The sequence below is a fragment of the Crassostrea angulata genome, chromosome 5, assembly GCF_025612915.1.
Source record: "Crassostrea angulata isolate pt1a10 chromosome 5, ASM2561291v2, whole genome shotgun sequence".
NCBI classification, from domain to species: Eukaryota; Metazoa; Mollusca; class Bivalvia; order Ostreida; family Ostreidae; genus Magallana; species Magallana angulata.
This window is the reverse complement of record NC_069115.1, coordinates 11,862,019-11,886,137: the sequence shown is the minus strand read 5'-3', so window position 1 is coordinate 11,886,137 and position 24,119 is coordinate 11,862,019. Positions and strand designations below refer to the sequence as shown.

The window sequence follows — 24,119 nt, the reverse complement described above, 5'->3', positions numbered from 1 at the left end:
CATGATTTACAGATGAACTGCTGTTATGATCAAATACATTGCTAATTGTTGGTACTTCAGTGGTTCCTGTGCGTCTATCCTCACACTGCATTTGTTCTGCTTGAGGAGCCAAAATGTTCCAACATTCCTCTGCAATTCCAAACTCTTCTATGTTTTCTACAGCACGTTGAATTTCGCTGGAATGATATTCATATGACTTTCTGTTTTCTTCAATTAGTTCTTTATTTGCATTATACGTTTCTTCATAGGAACTGTAACATAGATCATTCTTTTCATCTCTCCAAGGACTGGGAATGATAGTACTGTGAAGGTTGCTTCTTCTCAGACCACTGATGGTACCTTATAATTGCTGGAGTACCTCTCTGACTCATTACACCAAAGCCTCCCTGAAGCTGAATTTTTTTTCCGTCACTTTTATCCAGTGTTTTGTTGGACGACTTTTTGTACTTTGAGGCAAACTCTGCAAGTGTCATCTCAGAAAGCTTACTAGGTCGAGCTGCATAGTACTCCAGTATACCTGTCTAAAAACATATATTCTTTTTAATTATGATAACATTTAAAACACAATGTAAAAAATTTGATCAATACTGCATCAAAATGGTTTTATCAACATATATATTACATACCATGAAAACGTCTGCATCATCATCTTCCAACATCTGAAGAAGTTTTAGGGGCTTGAAAAGTCGTGTTCTTTGCTCTGGGAGATCTGTTGGTACAAAGACAATCTGCCGTGATCCTTGCACAAGCGGTAAAGACATCAATCTATAAATAGCTTCTTGCGCACTGACCTCCCGATGTGTTAAGAATTTCTTTGCAACACTTTTCATGGACGTTTTGGGGCCTAAGTGTTCTCCAGATGCACTAACTGCTTTGAGTATATCTCCAAGTGTCTTCTCTGGTTTTGATACATATGATGCCACATACATAACACAAGCATATGTATTTGTCACAAATTGTACATCTAGGTTGGCCTGCCAAGCCAACATGAGATGTCTGTTGTAATTATTGATATTCACTTCAGCTGGAGTTCTTTTTAAAAGTACAGCAGGTTGACCATTCTTTGTTGAAATCCAAATCAAGGCTTTCTCATACAAAGTTTCACTAACAGATGCTCTCTGAAGAAGTTCATCCAAAGAAATTTTCTCATCAGGCTTGAGCTTTGCCAACTCTTCTTGAACAGCTGTTAATACTGCTGAGTATTGTTCTTGCACAGAAGCTGGTGGAGGCTCACTTGGAGGTTTGGCAACAATAGTCTGCTTCAGAGGCGGCCGAGGAAAATGAAATCTGCATTTCTGCCCATGCTTTTTGCAAGCCACAGAGTGGGTATGCTTCTGAACAGTACAAAGAAGTCTGTGCAAGTGATCATCATTCTCCGGAAGTTCACAGGATATGTGATTCTCTATGAACATTTTCACTTCTTGCAAGCTGTTATTCTCAATGGATGGTGCATTGTCTACCCATGCCACCATGTGCACATGTGGTGAACCGCGCTGTTGAAATTCAATTCGGTATTTATAATCTGTAATGTTTCCCAATGGATTCAGCTGTTTATTTAGCAGAATGTATTTAAGAAAAAGCTGAACTCTGTTGTCAAAGTGCCTAGCTGCAGTAACTGGATTAGATCTTAAGAAGTCACATCGTTCTTCCCATGACAGATTTTCAATGTCTTCATCTGAAAGGTCCTTCCCCTGCTGCTGAGCAAGAACTTTAATTGTGTCAGTCCACTTCAGATCTGCAGCAGATAAAGTTAGAAACCACGTGCATGGACCAAGCTGTCTTATCATTCCAAGCAAATCATAAAACATCTTATTAAAATATGCTGGAGATCCACGAACTTTTTGTAGAAAATGAATACCCAGATCACCTCGCACAAAATTGTTCAATTTTTCTCTTACATCTCCGGCCGTGATTTCTGTTTGTCTACCTTTCCTTAAAGCAATTGAAAGGCAACTTTTGACATCTTCTGCTTCACAGCGATATTGGGCATAAAAAATATACTCTATACTCTTGGCAAATCTCCCATCTGCATTGAGAAGCCTGGACTGGAAGTATTTCTTTATTGAAATCTTTTTTTCTCTTGACATTGTATATCCAAACATTCCAGTTGGAAAAAGATGTGGAAAACTAAGTTGCTCTGAGAACTTATCATCATCAAAACCTTTTGGTTTCTTTCCTTCTCCTGGTGCTATTGAGAGTATGATGTTGTCTTCAGAGCTTAAATCTTTAGGTTGAATGCATGTATTGTATGGAATACCACTTAGACGACTTCTTTCATTTTCTTCTTCATTCTCATCATAGTCATATTCTGCTGTATCCCCTGTAGATGTTGAAGGGTGTATGACAGGAGTGGTTAGTGGTATAACATTCACAGATGATGATTCTTGTGATGATTTTTCCAATGGAGATGAGAGAGAATCCCACAATTCAGGTGAGTCAAGGGAGCTATTTTGCATCCACTCAGGATCCACGGTAATGTCACTATACAAAGGATTTATTGACCGCAAAGTATGCAATGCATGAAGTACCCTCTGAGGTTGAATATTTTGCAAGAACACATGTCCTCTGTAATGTAGTTTTCTTTTTAATTTGACCATTATCATTGATGCTGAGGATGGAACTCGAGGTAAAACAGACACAGTTTGCTTTGGTTCTACAGGGATATTTACGACACAACCATGTACTGACTTCTGCTTTCCTCTTGGCAATGCTAATAACTTCATAAACGGAATTCTTTTGGCAACAAACGATACTTCTAAAGCATTTAGATCTTTCAGAACCTGAGGAGTGTCATCTAGTTGTAGATTATTGCACACAGCTAATGATGGAAGTTCATTTTTCTTCAGAAATCTCTTACAGAATGAACAAATATATTCATTCATATCAAAAGAAATTTTGCTGGTTCTACATTTAGAGAGGAGATCTTCATCAGTGTTTGAAAATTCGTCTTCATTAAAAAGAGAGAGAGATGATCTATATAAAAGTCTATGACAACATGTACAAGTGAAAACAGGCCCTTCTTGAATCCTCGATAAAAAAGTTGCAACGGCCACATCTGCATTAAACTGAGAGTTGCGATGATGGTATCGTTGAGGGGTCTCCCTCGCATTTTCATGGTCTTTTATCCCTGGCTGATCCCTATAATTTTTCCTGCGTTTTTTGTCCTGTTGAGCCTCTGTTCCTCTGTACAGTGGGTCATTTCTTTTTTGTCTTTTACATGGTGTTTCTCTTGCATTTTCATGGTCTTTTATCCCTGGCTGATCTCTATAATTTTTCCTGCGTTTTTTGTCCTGTTGAGCCTCTGTTCCTCTGTACAGTGGGTCATTTCTTTTTTGTCTTTTACATGGTGTTTCTCTTGCATTTTTAAGATCTCTTATACCTGGCTGATCTCTATAATTTTTCTTGTGTTTTTTGTCCTGTTGAGCCTCTGTTTCTCTGTACAGTGGGTCATTTCTTTTTTGTCTTTTACATGGTGTTTCTCTTGCATTTTCATGGTCTTTTATCCCTGGCTGATCTCTATAATTTTTCCTGCGTTTTTTGTCCTGTTGAGCCTCTGTTTCTCTGAACGATGGGTCATTTCTTTTCTGTCTTTTACATGATGTTTCCCTCGCATTTTCATGGTCTTTTATCCCTGGCTGATCTCTATAATTTTTCCTACGTTCTTTGTCCTGTTGAGCCTCTGTATCTCTGTACAGTGGGTCATTTCTTTTTTGTCTTTTACATGGTGTTTCTCTTGCATTTTCATTGTCCTTTATCCCTGGCTGATCCCTGTAATTTTTCCTGCGTTCTTTGTCCTGTTGAGCCTCTGTTTCTCTGTAGAATGGGTCATTTCTTTTCTGTCTTTTACATGGTGTTTCTCTAGCATTTTCTAAATTCTTCTTACTGGGCTGCTTTCTGTATTTTTTTCTACGTTCTTTGTCCTTTTTGGCTTCAGCATACCTTTTCCAGGGATTACTTCTTTCAATTCTTTTTCTTTCCCTATTTTCGATCTGTTCTCTTTTTGCATACAAAGAATCATTTCTTCTCTTCAATATATATCTTTGCTTTTGTTCTTTTCTCTTTCTTTGGTCTTCAAAATACTTGTGAACTTGTACTCCTATTCTGCAATTACAATTGTTTCTTAACATGTACAACTATTCAAAAATAGTAATCGGTGAACTTTCAAATTTAAAAAATTTATCAGAGGAAATGAAGAATTTTTTTTTATCCATATAACTGTGCCTTGTGTATAATTTTAGACTAAAAATTAGGAAAAATATTTTTTATACAGGTTATTTTTTCATACACAATGAACTTTTTTTCAATAATTGGAAAGTTTTGCAGAAAATAATTGTAAAGCAGAAAAAAAGGAAATTTGAGTTACTGCCCTTTTCTTAGGATCAATTATAGTTTCAGTGTTAAGTGGAGGTTCCTGATACGCACCCATCATCCAATTGAAATGAAGTTTCTGCACAATCTACAGATGTAGACTCTGCAGTGATGATTTCTTCTGGAACTCTACTATCAGTGCTAATATAAAAAAAATATCTATTCATTATGATACACATACTTTTACATGTATTATCTGATTCAGTATAGTGAAGGGAAAAAACAAACCTACTTAATTAGTTTATGTACCTGTTATGATTGACTGGGTTGATGTTGGCAAATGATGACACACTGCAGCATTTGATATCCGGTTTATTATTTCTATGAGTATGAAAAAGACAATATTTATTAATTAATTATATTTTTAAAATAATTATCACTTGAAGTATACAATAAATGCGGTGCTTTAAAAAGGAAATGTTATCAACCTTTTTATCTGTTTTTTCTGTCTCTCTAATTCACGTTTTTTTCGTTCATTTGGTTTCTTCTTAGGTGGCATTATCTAGATCCCACCAGAGTATCTGAAATTATGTTTTATAAAATTTAAAACATTTCAAATACAACCTCATTAAATTAATTGGCACCCACATCAAGTTTGATATTGTGATTATATATATATATAACTCTATAACATCTACTGTTACAGTAACTTTTTATTACTTCCTGACAATACTGTCATTATGAACTTTATAGTTATTTTGAAATAAGTCTGTTTGCTCATGCATTTAATTAATTACTCTATAGATATAATCATTGACAACAATTTGATAAAGCAAAGCTGTAAAAGTCATAATTGTACTGTAATTACTTGTAAAGAAATACAGCAATATACCGATATAGAGTAATTAACAGACCAGAACCGGCCTTCTCCTGTCCATTCCCAAGAGATTTGGGGGAACTAAGCAAGAGATTCTACAGAACTGATTAATGGTCCCAAGGGAATTCTAACAGATTATTTAGATTCTTTCTAAGCTTTTTAAAAGATTACTAAGAAAATCATTGTTAAATAGTTATTTAAAATATATCATCCTATGTAAGTAAAATTGAATAAAATGATCATTAAATAACAAGTACAAAAATAGTTATGTTGAATTTAAGAGCATAATCATTCAGGCCTTGTTTTATCTATAAGAGTATGCCATATCAGACCTATAAAATTGTAGGCTTGGTTTTGGGTAGCAATGGCTATTGCTAAACATACATGGCTATAAAGATTCATGGCCCTCTCATTTAAAAAAAGGGGGGGGTCATATTTCTTGATACATGTAGTTTGTGGAAATGAAAAAAAGAGAATTGTTTTTTAAACATTGGTCAAATATTAATGTTCAATATTAATTAAATATATAGTACATTTTAATTTCAAAGGTACAAAAATACCCATACATCCCAAAAAACTAATTAAGCCATCAAGTTTATTAATGACCCCATAGAATAAATGATAAAATGTGGACAGGGCAATACTTTTTGCTCTATTTCATGAAATAAACAAAATGGAGAAAATATGTTTCACATTTTAATGATTCAGAAAACAATTACAGCACAACTTTCCAATTTAATCTAGTTTTTTTTTTTTCTTCTTATAAAACATGAAAAGATGCAGACAAAGCAGACACATGTCCAGTTAAAGGAAGAATGACCGAATTACATACATGTATAGCACAAGTAAAATACACCAAATACGTCCAAATTAGCTTTATTGTTATATCTTTTGTCATGTTCTATACACTTTCACTTGGTTGGCTGACCATAACTTCATCCTCATCGTTAGATGCTGGCTGGCTTGTATCAAGTTCTGATACAATTGACTCAAAATCTTGCAAATCTTGCAGTTCTTTGCTCACAGTAGAAAGCTCTTCCTGAAGTTTCTTTTTTTCTTTTCTTAGGCTGGCCACCATGTCTTGATATCGTTTCATTTCCACTTTTTCCTTTGTTATTTCTTTGTGATAAATTTCAGATTTTTTCTGCAACACAACTAGTTTTCTTCTCACTTTTTCAATAATACTCAGAGCGTTCTTCATCTGTCCGATTGTTATGTCATAACAAGCAGCCTTCAACTCAACATCGATCTCCGAAATGATTTCTTGTAAGAAGGACTGAAGGTCTTTAGTAATATTGGACGCCATTTCTTTAGAATCTACAACCCCAAAATTTTGTTATTAATAAAAATCAAAAAGAAAATGATTTCACAATTGAAAATTTAGCAATCAATTTATTTCATGTTATATCATTTTAACTAGTTGTTTAATAGTTTTTCTAAAAAAAAAAAAAAAAAAAAAAGTGGGGTCAATAATACAATAATTTTTTTTTTAATTTAATTCATACAAATTTATATATATTACTTTAAATAGTAATAACACCCACTCTTATTCCACACCCAAAAAATTAAAAATGTAACATATGGAAATTCTTCTCTTTTTTTTAAATCTGTTTGAATGCTAACTTTTAAAGACTAATGAATACTGATAATACATTTTTGCTAATTTCAATCACATGATTCTAGTTACAATTTTATTTTTCAATTCTTTTAAGTTTTTAGTCTTTTATAAGGTCTTGAGAGACAAATGTAAAAAAAGTGGCTTATTTGTATATTACCATAATATTTTTCAATCAGTTAATCATTTATTTTAATCTACATGTTGTATATTCCAGAAACAGCACTGATGAATTTTATTAAAAAAAAAAAAAAAAAATTAAAATAATATTCTCAGTAATAATCAATGTACCAGTAAGTAATTATTAATGTCTCAAACATTTAATCGACTCTAAATTAAATATCTCTTATATGTTATCAGTGTCCCAAACATTTTCACCAATCCTCTCTATTAAATTAAATATTTTTCTATGTTATCAAAAGTGCTTAAAAATGTATAAATAGTAAATCATAATGATTAAGATAGTAGTAACAGTTAGTTCGCTGAGAGATTAATTAATACCAGGTACATGATAAAAGTATTCTGCCTTACCTGTAAAATTTTAAGTCTTCTTCCTTTATTTCTTCAGAGTTGTTTCTTCGTCAGTTTGATCACAGAATGAATTAGCGTAAAGCAGTGTTTATGATTATCAATTCTTTCTTTTATCCTGTTTAATGCTCCTTAATTGGGAAGGGCAACACTTTCATGTATCAAATACAAGCATTTTGATTTTATCTTAATTACACATATCATATCAAGATCTTTTGTAAAGCGTTCAGTCCTCAAAATAATTGACATAAATAATGATTTCTGTAGAGTTCCACCTTGTTTCAAAGCAAAGGATTCACTCACATTTATCTTGAACTCCCTTTAATTTGATAACACCAGATATTGCTGTATTTCTTTCATTTAAAAAATCTGTCAATGTATTTTTCACTTAATTGATTTCATCTCTAATTCCACAATTCTGCTATTTTACATCAAATTGATAGTAAAAATATAAAATTGCAAAATGATTGAAAATAAAATTGTAAAAACAGAATTTTTATCATGATTTAAATTCATATAGCTCTCGTCTCTCAGAAAACGAATGCTAGTAGATCTAAAATGACATCTTCTTGCAATTTTACATTTCCTTATGTTGACATATAGCAAATGACAGTATCTACATTTTCTACCACATCATATATATACATGTGTATATATATACATAAACCAATATGTTCTTTTAATAGATTGATAAATAAATGTATCAATGAAAGTTAATACTTACCATGCTCATAATGAATATCTTCAATATTGCTCCTCAGTCTTGAAGATCTTCATTTCACAGACACAAATGGAAATGCTTTAATTATTGGAGGAATTGTATCCTCAAGGAAATATAGAAGTGTAGGTTAAAAAATTCCTTATAAATGTACACCTCGATCTTAGTACCGGTACATATGTACTTAAATAGTCCTAGTGTGTATGATATTCTTTCTTCTTCAGTGCCCAGTTAAGATTTAATATATCTCACTTGTAGAGATCTGTTTGAAAAAAGAGTTTGAAATGGCAAAGGAACATCAAATGACAGGTGTAACCGACTGTAATAATTTTGTGGCATTAAGAAAGCCATTAACCAAGCAAAAGGGAATCATAATTTCTCTACCTCCAAGTTTGATAATTTAATTAATCCTGTGAGAATTCAAAGCCTGGCTGAAACCTGATTGATATAATAGTGTCATCAGAGATAATCTTATAAAATAGGTTTGAATTATCCACTTATTTACCATAATGATATATAAAATTTACACATGTACTTATATCATATATACTTATACAAGTAAATATTATAATTATATACTTCTTTCTAGATGGTTAAAAAAATCCATTGTAAGGTTAATTCAATCTTTATTATACATCTAACTTTGGTTTAAACTGCTCCAATATTCCAAAAACATCACCAGAAAAAAAATAAAACTATACATTTTTATATACCCAATATATGTTTATATATTTTTTGCAGATCAGTTTGGAATACCAATTGATGAATTCATGTGTATGAAACACATTAGGAAAAGTTCCGTCCAAACTAAGGCTCAAATAATAGCTCCATTGGGACACATTAATTCTCCTTCTCTTTTCTTTGATATCAGGACTCTTCATTCATCAATGAGAAATGTAGCTCACAGAGGATATTAGCAATTACAAAGTTTTCAACATTTTGATTGAAATATAAAGTTTGCAAAAGTATACTTACAAATTGTTTTTATTGTTCATCATGACATAAAAAAATATATACCATACATGTATTATATAAACATGACGAATCTAAAAAAAAAAATTGCAGATTACTTCCTTCATTTATATTTTTTAAAAATTTGATATCACAAACAATTTTTAAATTGCCTAAACACTCCAAACATCATGATCAATGATTTTGAATTTTATTTATATTATTTAATGCCGTTTATGGCCACTTCGTCAGTTTATTTGATATCAATATTATAAACAGCTTCTAAGTATCATTTTGCAAAATAATTAATTTCTTTTAAAATGAATTAATTATATAGCTAAGTTACTATTTTATAATGATAGAAACTTTTGGTTTAACCCACAAATCAATATACCCCCCTAAACTTCGTTTGTGGGGGTATAAAAATAGTTAACTTCTTTATTATAATAATGATATTATTTATTTCCTTATAATGAAAGAAACTTTTGGTTTACATGAAACAGTTTTAAAATAGCCCCAAAACCAACGCCCATTTTACAGAATATCAATTTTCCCCAAACACATGCTCCATTTAAACCATGGCTCAGATAATGGCCCCCTTGGGACAAATGAATTCAGCCACACTTGTCTTTGATGTTCTTATTAGCTCCAAAGAATTCATCATTAACAAACAAAAATTTTGCACAGTCAGTTGATAGAATACATATAAAAAATAAATTTAGTTAAGACATAAATACAAAAACCTCCATCTGCATGTATTATATGAATATATTTTAGTGTTTTAATACTATTAATTAATTAATAAAATCTGTAAGGATTACCTCCCTTACTTTTCAACATCAGTGTACAATATATAGAATAAGGAAAATGAAAACTGTCATAAAATCATTAAATCTTGTCTGATCTTAAAAAAAAGTGCAGGTGCACATCTTCAGATGGCAGTCAACATATCTACAAATTTTCAGACTGTTCCATGCAGTAGTAAAAAATTCTATAGGGGGGACAAAGTTGCGTCTACAGACAGACGGACAGACGGACGGACGGACAGACAGACGGACAAGGTGATTCCTATATACCCCCCCCCCCAAACTTCGTTTGCGGGGGGTATAAAAAGGGGATTTGGTTTTGGTAAGGACCCCCTTACTGATTTTCAGTTATTGAATTTATGTAATACACTTATCAAAAAGAAGCTAGTTAACTTGTTACTATACTGCATATTTCCATACCTTGCATTTTGAAATCAGTGGCACCATTGCTTTTCCCTTTGAGGTATTTAGTTTGCTCTGATACTGCTGCCATGCAAATGAGGATGTCCAGCTCACTCTCCTTAACATAATTATACTTAAATTTATTGTGCATTGTCAAAGATTCAGCAAAATATTCTGATCACTTTTTTCCAGTGGTAACATGTGCAGTAAAATATGTTCATAATGAATTCTCAGTTATAAGAATTATCATTAGTGCCTGTTAGTTATTGGTCACTGTTATATGCTTGACAGGCCACTGTCAGTCATATTAGTTTCTTTAGCCTTGTACCATAGCTTGGCGAGTTTTCTATTGATAAAAGTGTGGGTTATATGTACATATCCCACACTTTATTTAACTCCACCCACTCTCTCGAGTAAAAACAACATAAACAAAGTTGGTTTTTAACACGTCCATACTAATCCACAGTTAGAGATTAAAAATTTCCAGAACTCAACACGGATAACTGACTCGACTACATGTAACTTAGTTCGTCGAATAAATCTCATTTGTAGCTCGAGACAAAACAATATCGGCAATGACTTTGTCAGAAAGACTCTATGTCAATATTCTTCTCCATGTGTGCGGACAAAAAGAGAAATTTATATCTTTACCTTTTTAACTTCGTTTATTTCCGTTAGTATTCGTATTATCTGGTTTACTTCAATACTGGTTATTTCATGCACGAGCGCTTTCGCGCTCAGTATAAATATATTTCCCGGGGAGTATTCGATTAATGCGACGTTCGTCATAAGCAGTACAGGTTGTGTCTTTGGTTTTCCCTACCCTCTCTGACCCAAATATGTTTTCTGAGATTAACTAATATTTTGTGTTGCCATTTATTTGTATGTACGAATGGATGCGATTTGTAACGAACGCACCAATCCTAAAAAAAATCTGTTTTGTTTTTCAACAAATTAGTCAAGAAATATTTATTTCCGGAGGAGTGAAACGAGGGAGAAAATAAACGCGTGTTAAATGAAAAAGGGGTGTCCTGTAAAAAGGTTTTATAGAAAGTCAACCAAGCGCGTTCGAATAGTAAACTTGTTTTGTGAACAGAGTGAATAGCGGGTAGCCAATCGGATTTGACATTTACCATTCATGGTTTCGCGACATGTATTGATATTGTTCACGATAAATATTTTTTATTTATAAATGATACAAGTAACACTTGTTGGAATGTTGTTGTTATATGTATATCCAATCTCTGATTGGTCGTAAATTAAGTTACTCAGACGTATCGAAAATTACCTGGGTACGTGCTTAAAGTAGTAGAAGTTATTCGAGAATTCGCTGCCAATCGTGCAATAGACCCTGACCGACCCACTCAATTGTTATTTTGGTGATATCGATGGTACTAATATGTTTATTATACCGAGCGCAGCGAGAGGCGGGCGAAGCCCGCCTCGCGAAGCGAGGATTAATGGTAACACGTATATATAAGAAAATCAGTGAAAAATGAAAGTTGAATCAGGGGTACTAAGGCCAAAAAAAATTTCTTCCAGCCCTGGGCGCCGCCATATTGGCAGCCATTTTGTTTTTAAAAAGTTAGTTTGATCATTGATTGACTGGTACTTATCGATGTTTATTGCCCCTAAACTCGATTAAATAAGTTCCAGTGTTTCAATAGAAGGTAATTTGAATTAAATGAAATTAAAAAGGAAACCAGATATGTTTCAATAGTGCTTCAATCAAGAAACACGACTAGTTCTATGTATGTCTTATCAATTATCAGATGGAAAATAAAAACATAAACGTCAAGGAACTGATCTTTTAGATTCTGAATAAAGTATTCAATTTTATTACATTGACATTCATATGAATTAAATTGATAAACAATGAAAGAAGAAATAAAAAAAAAATTCGGAATCACGTAACTCTCTTCGGCTATTTCCGAAGACAAAACTTCTGAAATATGACGTCATAATGAGGACTGAGCACGCGACGTTTAGTTTAACTTTGACGAATGATTTGAGTAGGCAACCATACTGGCGGATCCTACTTTGTGCGTTTTAAATAGATTTTATTATACAAATCAAACTACACTGTGTTAAATCTGCGCTCGGTCCAACGGTCACACCGTTTACATATTATTGTGAATGTTGAATTAAGGAAAACGAAAAGTTAATTGTACATGTATATAATGTAATAAAAATGTCTGTTGCACTCGCGCAGGCGAGCTGTTCCTATACTAGTACATGTATATTGGTGTTTTGAGTTTTAGTTTATATATATTTTATGTTCGTTTGAACAGGTGAATTCGAACATAATTTTAATGTACATGTTTTTTCGGCCATTTAAAAAAACATACATGTGTATTATTGATACAGAGTATCAAATATGATTTAAGAAAACTAATTACTCAGTACCTTAACCCCCTTCCCCGCAGTAACGCACTTTAACGCATATACCGTTGCCCCACAATCACGCATTTTGACGCATATACCTTTTCCCCGCAATCACGCACTTTAACGCACTTTTCGTTGTTGACTGTTACGGCTCCGATAACTCGTAATGTTTTGTTTTATTTATCAAATATATTGATGGTATTATAATAAAAGATTAATGTAATAAATTTATGTCATTAAATTTCGAAATCTTTTGCAAATAATATAAATTTTTATTTAATTCTTGAAATGTCATACTTGCCGGATTACTGTGGAATCATTAAATTTCGTGGTGGCTCAATTTTCGTGGAATTCGTGGGTACCTCGCATCCACGAATTAACATCCTCCACAAATTAATAAATTAGGGTAATAAAGTCATATATCCTTTGTAGGTTTAAGAGAATACACGAAATTACGTCCCCACGAACCAGTAAAATTTAAGCAATCCACGAAAATTGGCCCCCACGAAATTTAATGATTCCACAGTAGTTCGCAAACTTCGCGAGACAAAAGTTTTGATGGCGGCGAGTGAAGTGGATTATTTTAACATTAACCATGGTAATAGAGTATTCATACAGCTCCCTTAAAACAGCTGGTTTTTCAAATGACGTCTGCTTTTAGTCACTGTGGCCATTTCTTTAATTAAATTTGACAACCCCCTCAATTTACAACGTAAGACAAATGAGAAAAAAGTCCTCGAGTTGCTTCTCGATAAAGATTGTTCAAGAATATATAAATACATACAATATAAACAAATTTTCAATACAATGTGGAGATAAAGTATACTGTGGTATTGATCCTGTTAAAGAAATTGTTAATCCATGAAATTATAATACTACAAAATGTCTGTGTGTTTACATAGATAAATGCTCTATGCAGAGAAAACAGTTCCAGGGACTAAAGAGAATTTTATAAAATTGTCGTGCATGCTATAGCCTTTATGGTATAATATTCTTTTGTCTGTCATTTGATACATTTTAACTATGCCAACATGGTGATGCCAATAAACTATTGAATGGCATAAATATTACCATGCTACTGAATTGAATTGATATTACCATGCTACTGAAATACAGCAGAGAAAATGTATGGTTTTAGAAGGCTTTACATTTTTATTTTCGATTAAAATTGGCTCCTAGTAAAGTAAAAATGAAGGAAATGCTTATTTTTGGACTTATAATACTAGCGGGTATGGTTAATACGCATTGCAGAATGAAAGCGATATGTACATGACAGTACATGTTAATATTTGATATATACAAAATGAACTGATAAATTAGCCTATAAAATCGAACAGTGAAGAATCAATATTCTTGACATTTTTATTTTTTTTATCATTCTTTTCAATGTCAGGAAAGTATGTTATCTGGAACATGTTCAACCTGGATATAATCATTATTAATGTTTTGGCTTTTTTCAAAACATTAAATATTAAAGGATAATTTTCAGTTTAGAAAGAAATTGACAAATATTAACAAGTTTAGAGTTACTTAGCAGCTGTAAACAACAATGTACAATTATAACGTTTTATTACTTCTAGATTATTGATAATCAGTTAAACAGAGAGTTCAGAATTATTCAATCATATAATAAAAACAATAAGTATTTTACATGTAGCACAAAGAATGGTGTTGCTTTTCTTGTCGATTGTGTAAACTTTTAAGCGTGCACAATTTCATACCTAAAACGACCTTGCCGCACTGAAAGAAATTACTAGTAAAAGTAACTAAGTAAGCTAGTACATTTTACTGTCCAAATAATCACTAGTCAGTTAAGTAAATTTTACAAACTAGGTAGTACTAGTACTATTGAAAAGTAAATTCAACTTGTTTCATAAGTATTTTTTACTAGTAGAAACTACTAACATATTACCTATTTTACTAGCTATTTTCCATTATATTATAAGTTGGTTTTTGCATATTTTAACACATAAAATTTCATTTTCAGATTTGATATCTCAATTTTGCACTGTTAAAAAACAAATAATACCAAAGTTCAATTTTGAATTTATTTGATATTAAAAATATTATTAACTACTTAAAAAACAATGCTGATTCTTTTACATGTCTCATTTCAACAATACATATACAATACACATGTACGATCTCAAACTGAGTCTCCACCCAATATGCTACAAAAATGCTTTGTTGTAATTAAGATATTTAAATAACTCTTTCACCATCCTTTGATTCAAAACACTAAACCTATATAGGGCACTATGTAAGTACATGACAGAAAGATTCCAATTACATGTACATTTAGCATATGAAAACAAACAAGGGCATCAAAATATGACGGTATGACCGTTTATATACACTTCCAAGTACACTGTCAAAAAAAACTTGTCTTTCCTTGACAATCCCACCTTAACATAATTTAATGTGTGGAAGAGGGAATGAGGGCATTCAGTGAGGCCAATACACCTAAAATACGTTTGTCCAAAGAAACTTGTCCCAGCTGATTCTTTAGTCCTACAAGCAGATTCTGGATGAAAGTGAAGGGTTTTAACCAGTTCTTTGGGTAGGCAATATTAAACACATAGATTGAAGCCAGTAAGGTGGTTAAAATTTGGTAAAAAATTTCACACCCTGTGAGTTTTTCCCCTTCGATGTATACAACAAAAACATCCTCCCCCATTGACAGAAGTTTCTCTTTCACTAATATATATATAGCGAGCTTGTGGGATCCTCCTCAAACCTGATGATTTCCTCGGGGTTCTCTTTAAATAGGAGGGACAGCCCAACAATACTTAGACAGTCATCAGCATCTATGGGGGAAAAAGTTATATTGTTTAGAAATTATTACAAAAATACATGTACAAGCATAAGCTGTTCATTCTTTCCTTATGATAAAATTATGTCTCCCCTTTCAAAGGGGAGACATATTGTTTTTGTCGACTTTCTTTTTCTTCTTCTTCTTATTAGGGTCTTCCGTCTTCAGCGGAAGACCCTTCTATTATTGTAATGTTTCTTTTTCACTTTTCTTATTATTATTATTATTAAGGTCTTCCGTTTCCAACGGAAGACCTTATTGTTTTTCTTCGGTTTTTTTTTCTCATTCTTCTCCTTTTTTTTTCTTACCGATTTTGTGTCAGCGATTACTCGAAAACTGTTTGATCGATTTTAATAAAATTTGCAGATCTTATTGACATTAGTTTAAACTTGATCGGAAATTTTTTTGGTTGATGACGTCATTTCCGTTTTTGAAATATCGACGTTTTCTTGATTTTCAGAGTGTCGGCTTGTCCAAGAGAGTTATCAAAAACTATAAAAGATATTAAGTTCAAAATTTTAGGAATGATAGACAAAAGATTGTAGATATGTAATAAGGCATTAATAAATTTCAGGCACAAAAGGCGCTAAAGCTCGGTAGGGCTCGAAAAATGAGATGAAAAAAGCGTTGTGATTTTGCTTGGTTTTCTTAGATTATCTTTTTTCTCACAAATATTTTGTTAAGACATGTAGAAGAAAAAAAATTTATATTTACAAGATCTTTTGTTTGACTCCTAGAAAAAGGGGCTGGCCCCTCAAATTAAGGACCTAGAACCCTTCAAAGTTTTCACTTTATAACTCAAAAGCGGTTAAGATTTCGATATGGCTGTCGCGGCAAAAGTTGTTCATTATGATCTTATTAATGTCGTCACAATAATATTTTGTTCGGGTATTGCGTAATATGAGTGTAAAAAGCCAGACTTGTTACCATGTATTTGTGTTTTATTTGGCAAATAAACGGGGTATTTGTGCGTATAACTGACAAAAAGGGTACCGGTTTACACACGGAAAGTGTTTAAACATTTTAGTTATTTTCTAGTGAAACACATTATGGATAAAAGAACTGTTTCTATGCAATGCATTTGAGTCGCATTTAAAATCTAGCTGTATACCGAACTGTGTATGTTAACAATTACGTATCCGATCCCTTGCCGCAGCCGAGGAAATAGGTCACGAATGGACTAGCGAGCGGTCTGCCGTTATCTAATACACAAGATTTGCGTCTTGCTGTAATGCACACATGTTTTTTTTTATGTAGCTGCAAACACAAAACTTCCGATTTTAATAGTAAATAAAAAAGATTATACCTTTACCTAATACCATAGACAGTGTACTAGCTTGCATTCGGAAAGTGTTTAAACAGTTTAATTCTTTTCTAGGGAAATATATTATGTGTATAAGAATTGCTTCTATGCAATGTATTTGAGTCGCATTTAAAATCTTGCTAGCTGTATTCCGAGCTTCATGTATGTAAACAATTATACGTATCCGATCCTTGCCCGTGGCCGAGAAAATAGGTCGCGGCTGGACTAGCGAGCGGTCTGCCGTTATCCAATACACAAGATATACGCATTGTTGTAATGCACACACGGGTTTATTTATGTAGCTGCAAACACAATGAATTCAGATTTTAACGATATTAAAGAGTAAATAAAAAAAAGACTATATATTACCTACGAAGTATTGCTGTTTTGCTCTCGTAATTAAAAAAATAAAAATAGATAGTATGGCTGTCATTGAAAAAAAGGCGTTCTTTGTGTTTGTCAATGTCATGAAACAGTTTTATTGTTGGAAAATAAAATTCAGTTATCAAACTGCAAACGTTAACAGTTCAAACCCACCACGTTGAGTGTACATTTTCATAACACGGGCCGAGGAGATGCCGCGCTATAGTGGACAGCCGATTCACTGTAGGACACATGCTTCTCGTGTTTATACGTTATCACACATTCCAATGCCCATTGATTCGTTGTTATTTTCATTTCCAATTATATTGGTTAACGATGCATCAAACCATTGATTTAAATCATAGTTCGTATAATAAAGGGGAAAAAAGCTGCCATCAATGAATATAATACAATTGTACGTTTTACAGTCGTACGATTTGAAATGTAAATAAATTCACTTGTGTCCGTTTGTGACATTTTGCTGCTGAGAATTAAATGCATTACACTAACAATTTCAACAAAATATAGGCGATATTCACATATCTATGATAATGTGATACTTCATTTGGCTAAAAAAATATTAGAATTTTTATGAGTTATGAGAGAGAGAGAGAGAGAGAGAGAGAGAGAGAGAGTGTTTTAAGCAGGATGTAGTAAGTAAAAGTTGAAATATATTTAAAAAGCGTTCGAGATAAGGCAGCTTAAGAAGTCCAATGTTACATGCTTGCGGTAGGTACGGGCACGATAAAACAAACCATTTTTAAACAAGTTGAGGTTTTATTTACATTCAGGCCGTAAAATAATAAGGGTCACAATATTGGTATAACCTCTTCTCAGTGGTAGTCAGATTCATTAAAAAGCAAACTCATTGCTGATTTTATTCATTTATGAATTAATTTTTTTTGATTCTGAAAGAATATGTGAGTTTTAAAAATGTAATGTACATGTACATTCATTGTAAAAGTTTTGACTGTATTCGGACAGTTGAAGATCGAGTAGCGAACACTAGACTTAGTAGATTAATTGTCTAATACAAATCGAATTGGCTTTAAAATTTGCATATTCAAGCACACTTAAATAGTTTATTCATAAATTATATATAATTATATTAATAAAAACGTCTGTATGCTGTATTATGTATTTGCTGTCTGATTAGGACTGTTCTTTCCCAAAAAGAAGCGCTCGGCGATCGCGTAAAAAACGTTCTGTAAAGTACAACACCTGATTGGAGTACATGCTTATTAATATATACAATTTTTTTTAAATGTGAACGTTTAACTAAGCGAAATTGTAGATGTCATGGAGTCAATAGGCAAATCAAATTCGCCAATCAGGCAATATCAGTTATCTAATGCCTATGACTGATAATTTGACAAGGTAAATTAATACATGTAAATATGAGTTTTAAAGCACTCCCTGCTCCCGTGTTAAAAGCTCCCGTTACCTGCATTCTTTTATTAACGATTTTGTGCACACATTTATTCGGAAATGGCTCAAATTTGTTACACGGGCCCGATAAGAAGATGAAAGGATGACCCCTAAAATTTCTTTCCCAAATATTTCAAGAACGGTCTCAAATTTCAAACACTGGTTGAATAACTTATAACTTAATTTGTACAAATTTTATGTGCATGAATGACAATGTTCCTGTAACTTAACAAAAAATGACACTTTTTGAAATGTAAAAGTTTCTGAATTCATCATTAAAATTAATAATGTTAGACGGCCCATGCAGCAAGTTTTTCTAGTCGAGTCTTTCGTTCATCAGCGCATCGATTGTGAACATTTCAGCGGGGTTTGGGGTTGCAACAAGAGGGTGAAACGACCACGAATTTTGACAGATTTGGCTACAAAGAGTTTAAAAGAGATGGATACAAAACACAGGTGCGATTATATCTTTAAGAGATAAAAAATTATTAATCTGTTTGCCATAAATACAAATTTTAATCATAAGAATATTTTAACATTTGGATCCGCCGAATATTTCCATTTCCCTTCATTGTTTGGTGCCTGATTTGAAATAACGTTTCGAGGTATAATAAGTTGAGAAATTTCTTCAAGCTGCATGTTCCGATTTGTCGGCCATTACAGTATCAAATAATTTTCCTTGCAAACCTAATGAATAATCTTACAAATTTATAGACGTATTTAAACGGAAGTGCTCTCCTTTCAACGTTAGAAATATTCAAAGTAAATAAAAATAAATTTGGGGCATACAAAAACCCCCCAAAATACATCATTGGAATGTTTAAAAAAGGAAACCGTTGGGTTTCATCCTCCGAATGATTGAGTTTATTCATCCTGCATGTTTTGCAATGATTATAAACAACGTAAACATCAAAACTATTAATGAACAAATGTACACTGCTTTATTTTTGTTTAAATAGTCATCCTGTATATTTTATATGTTATAATAGATTATATAAAAAAAACAGATGTCAAAGTCGTAATACAATCATACTAGCTTCGACGTAAGGGGCCAGTTTAAACACGCGGCGAAATAACGCAAAACCCTTTTATGTCGATTATTTTGCGAATACACAACAAAACTTGTCTAATCCGGCGGAGGGTAGTTCTGAAAAAAAAATGGCCGGATTAGGCAACATCCGGTTTAGAGGATATTGTTGCAAATTAATTTTAGTATTTAATGCAGTAGGTCCTGATCGTGTATTCTTGCAAAATGTTCAATTGTTCTGAATTATATTAGATTTCATCGATCTTATTTACGGTACAAATTTTCATTTTAAATATTTTTTTTTCAAACAATAAATCCATAACGGAATACATACGATGGAAATCCTTGAATTAAATCGTCGTTATTGATAATCTTTCAAACATCCGATTTACCTGAAAAGTGCATGCTTAACCGTAAATTGTTAAACAAAACATTAACAAGTCAACAGGTGGCTGAAATACCTGATGACGAGAACTGTTTTGATGCAGGGAAACAATAGATAAATATTAATATAAATGAGAATTTTATATATATAAAAAATTGAGCATTTTGACAGAATAATATGCAACTCTGTACGTGTAGCCATGCAACGGGGATAACAAACGATATCGGCAGTCTTACTCCCGCAGTATCCTGAATCACGGCCTGAAAAAAATTGGGTGAACTATAATCTAATTATCCAATTGCAATTCATAACAAGACTTTACGGTATTAACTGAAAAAAGTTGCTTTTTTGGATCTATATTAACAGTTGTTTAAATCAATAGCAACGACAGAAAAATTGGTCAATAATTGAGCATTAATATCTCGCAGAAGGCCGATCGATCGATAAGTGGACGGACTACGGGAGATAACTCTCACTAATAATATGCAGTAGGCTTTTTCATTGCACCGGTTAACAGAATAGATAGGATCCGGATTGCACAAATTTTTTTAAAACAAAAATGATGGGAAAATGTCAAGGGGCTGAATAATGTCGCCGGATTGGGCAGCATGCCGTAATAAACAACATCCGGATTCAACGAGTTTCAACATGTACATAATTTTTTCATTGAAATATGGCTTAATTGACCGGGAAAACTACATGTACTGCAACGTATATTATTGCACACATACTTAGCATAACCATCGTTTAAAAGCGTACAATTATTTTATTGAAAATCGGACCAAGCAGCTTTAACATTAAGATTTACATGTGTAAGACACTTTATTTGTCATGTGCATGATCATGTGCATTAATTATTTTCAATACCTGCTTATTCTCCACAATGATCTCCAATTCCATTCACAACTGTTGTCATTCAAAATCACATGAATTAAACAAAATTTAAAATTTTGTGTCGATCTCAACTGTTATGTATCCAAGAAATCTATTGATTTTAACATGTGTTACGTAATTAGGTAATAACGTTTTTAGGGGTCAAACTTCATTTACAAATTACCATTTTTCCTTCGTAAACATTCACAGGATCGAAAACAGATTTCCTACGGATATTTATAATGGGGAATGTTTACATCTTTCCTCAATTCGGAAGTCTTTCGGAATATCTAGCACAATATTTTAAAGTTATCATCCGGGCTTTATAATGGCTGATGCAATGCAAAATCCCCGTAGACGTTCTTTTTTTAGCCGTGTATTAAAACCTGACAAGCTAGAGGGGGCGTTTCAAAAGGGAAATCTTGGGATTTTTTCATACTATCGAATGAACATCGTCTGAATCAAGAGATATTTACAAATATCAAATAATTTAAGAGAATGTGTGGCAAAAATATCTTGGGACAGACTTTAGGTATAATACGTTTATATATCCTTACAATATAATGATTTTCTCATGCGTTACCTAACTAGGGATATTAGGGGCCAGAGGTAAAAAAGTTTAATCTTGTCTATTTCAATTGAAAGAAATGCAAGTATTTAAAAAAGCAACGTAAGAGAACTTATAAAAAGCATTACAGGTAAGCATTAGTACTTCACTCCTATTTCCATATCATGTTTTGTTGTCGAAAATTAAAGTCGATGACGTGATTTACCTTTTAAAAATCGGACGGAAGACCTCCTCGTTGCTCGCAACGAGATCGTGTCTAGTTATTATTCTTTTTTTGTCTTACAAATTTTGTGCAGGCGATTTCTCGGAGATGACTCGTTCGATTTCCTTCAAATTTTCAGGGCTGATGCCTAGTCATATGAATTTTATACCGCAGGAACAATTTTTAAAAATTCACTTCCGGTCGGAAGTTAACGTCGTTTTACGATTTTTAAAAGTCAATTTTGTTGGCGATGTTTCTCAAAAACGAGTAAAGATAGAGAATTGAAATTTTCAGAGATGATAGATCTAGCAATATCCTCGTGCACCTCGGTCAAGAGAATGTTGGCCGTCACTTCCGGTCGTCACCGGAAGCAAATTTAAAAAATGAAAATTTTCAACTTTTTGTTTAGATATATTTTTTCAAATTAGATGATAGTGACCCTTTTACTGATTCAGAATATGTAATTTGTTTTAAAATCGATCAAGGCATTCTCGAGAAATTAAGCGTCAAAGTTCTGAAGCGGAGTCCGAGTAGCTCAGTCGTTATAGTCGTGGACATGGCCCAGGCGACCCGGGTTCAAGCCTCGAGTGCCGCAAAATTTTTTTCTCTTTTTTTCGCTTAGATCTATGATTTTATCTTTGAATTGATAAGTTTAATCTTATCTATTCAAAAATTGGACGGAAGACCCACTCGTTGCTCGCAACGAGATCGAATCTAGTTCTTCTTATTAAGGTCTTCCGTTTCCAACGGAAGACCTTATTGTTTTTCTTCGGTTTTTTTTTCTCATTCTTCTCCTTTTTTTTTCTTACCGATTTTGTGTCAGCGATTACTCGAAAACTGTTTGATCGATTTTAATAAAATTTGCAGATCTTATTGACATTAGTTTAAACTTGATCGGAAATTTTTTTGGTTGATGACGTCATTTCCGTTTTTGAAATATCGACGTTTTCTTGATTTTCAGAGTGTCGGCTTGTCCAAGAGAGTTATCAAAAACTATAAAAGATATTAAGTTCAACATTTCAGGAATGATAGACAAAAGATTGTAGATATGTAATAAGGCATTAATAAATTTCAGGCACAAAAGGCGCTAAAGCTCGGTAGGGCTCGAAAAATGAGATGAAAAAAGCGTTGTGATTTTGCTTGGTTTTCTTAGATTATCTTTTTTCTCACAAATATTTTGTTAAGACATGTAGAAGAACAAAAATTTATATTTACAAGATCGTTTGTTTGACTCCTAGAAAAAGGGGCTGGCCCCTCAAATTAAGGACCTACAACCCTTCAAAGTTTTCACTTTATAACTCAAAAGCGGTTAAGATTTCGATATGGCTGTCGCGGCAAAAGTTGTTCATTATGATCTTATTAATGTCGTTACAATAATATTTTGTTCGGGTATTGCGTAATATGAGTGTAAAAAGCCAGACTTGTTACCATGTATTTGTGTTTTATTTGGCAAATAAACGGGGTATTTGTGCGTATAACTGACATAAAGGGTACCGGTTTACACACGGAAAGTGTTTAAACATTTTAGTTATTTTCTAGTGAAACACATTATGGATTAAAGAACTGTTTCTATGCAATGCATTTGAGTCGCATTTAAAATCTAGCTGTATACCGAACTGTGTATGTTAACAATTACGTATCCGATCTCTTGCCGCAGCCGAGGAAATAGGTCACGAATGGACTAGCGAGCGGTCTGCCGTTATCTAATACACAAGATTTGCGTCTTGCTGTAATGCACACATGGGTTTTTTTTATGTAGCTGCAAACACAAAACTTCCGATTTTAATGATTTTAATAGTAAATAAAAAAGATTATACCTTTACCTACTACCATAGACAGTGTACTAGCTTGCATTCGGAAAGTGTTTAAACAGTTTAATTCTTTTTTAGGGAAATATATCATGTGTATAAGAATTGCTTTTATGCAATGTATTTGAGTCGCATTTAAAATCTTGCTAGCTGTATTCCGACCTTCATGTATGTAAACAATTATACGTATCCCATCCTTGCCCGCGGCCGAGAAAATAGGTCGCGGCTGGACTGCCGTTATCCAATACACAAGATATACGCATTGTTGTAATGCACACACGGGTTTATTTATGTAGCTGCAAACACAATGAATTCAGATTTTAACGATATTAAAGAGTAAATAAAAAAAAAGACTATATTATTACCTACAAAGTATTGCTGTTTTGCTCTCGTAATTAAAAAAAAAATAGATAGTATGGCTGTCATTGAAAAAAGGCGTTCTTTGTGTTCTTGTCTATGTCATGAAACAGTTTTATTGTTGGAAAATAAAATTCAATTATCAAACTGCAAACGTTAACAGTTCAAACCCACCACGTTGAGTGTACATTTTCATAACACGGGCCGAGGAGATGCCGCGCTAGTGGACAGCCGATTCACTGTAGGACACATGCTTCTCGTGTTTATACGTTATCACACATTCCAATGCCCATTGATTCGTTGTTATTTTCATTTCCAATTATATTGGTTAACGATGCATCAAACCATTGATTTAAATCATAGTTCGTATAATAAAGGGAAAAAAAAGCTGCCATCAATGAAT

The 24,119-nt window shown here is 32.9% G+C and overlaps 1 protein-coding gene across 1 annotated transcript; it reads right to left on the bottom strand.

Moving 5' to 3' along the window:
* Positions 1 to 272: 272 nt before the first annotated feature.
* On the bottom strand, positions 273 to 4,980 carry LOC128183845 (uncharacterized). Its single transcript, XM_052853024.1, has 6 exons — positions 4,797 to 4,980; positions 4,618 to 4,689; positions 4,423 to 4,509; positions 3,012 to 4,101; positions 627 to 2,852; positions 273 to 521 (listed from the first exon to the last, which is right to left on the bottom strand). Exons 1-6 carry the CDS (start codon positions 4,865 to 4,867, stop codon positions 273 to 275), a joined length of 3,795 nt encoding a protein of 1,264 aa, XP_052708984.1. The 5' UTR covers positions 4,868 to 4,980.
* Positions 4,981 to 24,119: the final 19,139 nt, after the last annotated feature.

Excerpts from the sequence above, each read along its gene's own strand:
- LOC128183845 (XM_052853024.1), bottom strand. The coding sequence starts at position 4,867 with ATGCCACCTAAGAAGAAACCAAATGAACGAAAAAAACGTGAATTAGAG. Across the intron at positions 4,690-4,796 it reads CAGAAAAAACAGATAAAAAG|AAATAATAAACCGGATATCA; the intron begins GTTGATAACATT and ends TCATACTCATAG. Across the intron at positions 2,853-3,011 it reads CGAGGATTCAAGAAGGGCCT|AGATTTCTGAAGAAAAATGA; the intron begins GTTTTCACTTGT and ends TCATTCTGTAAG.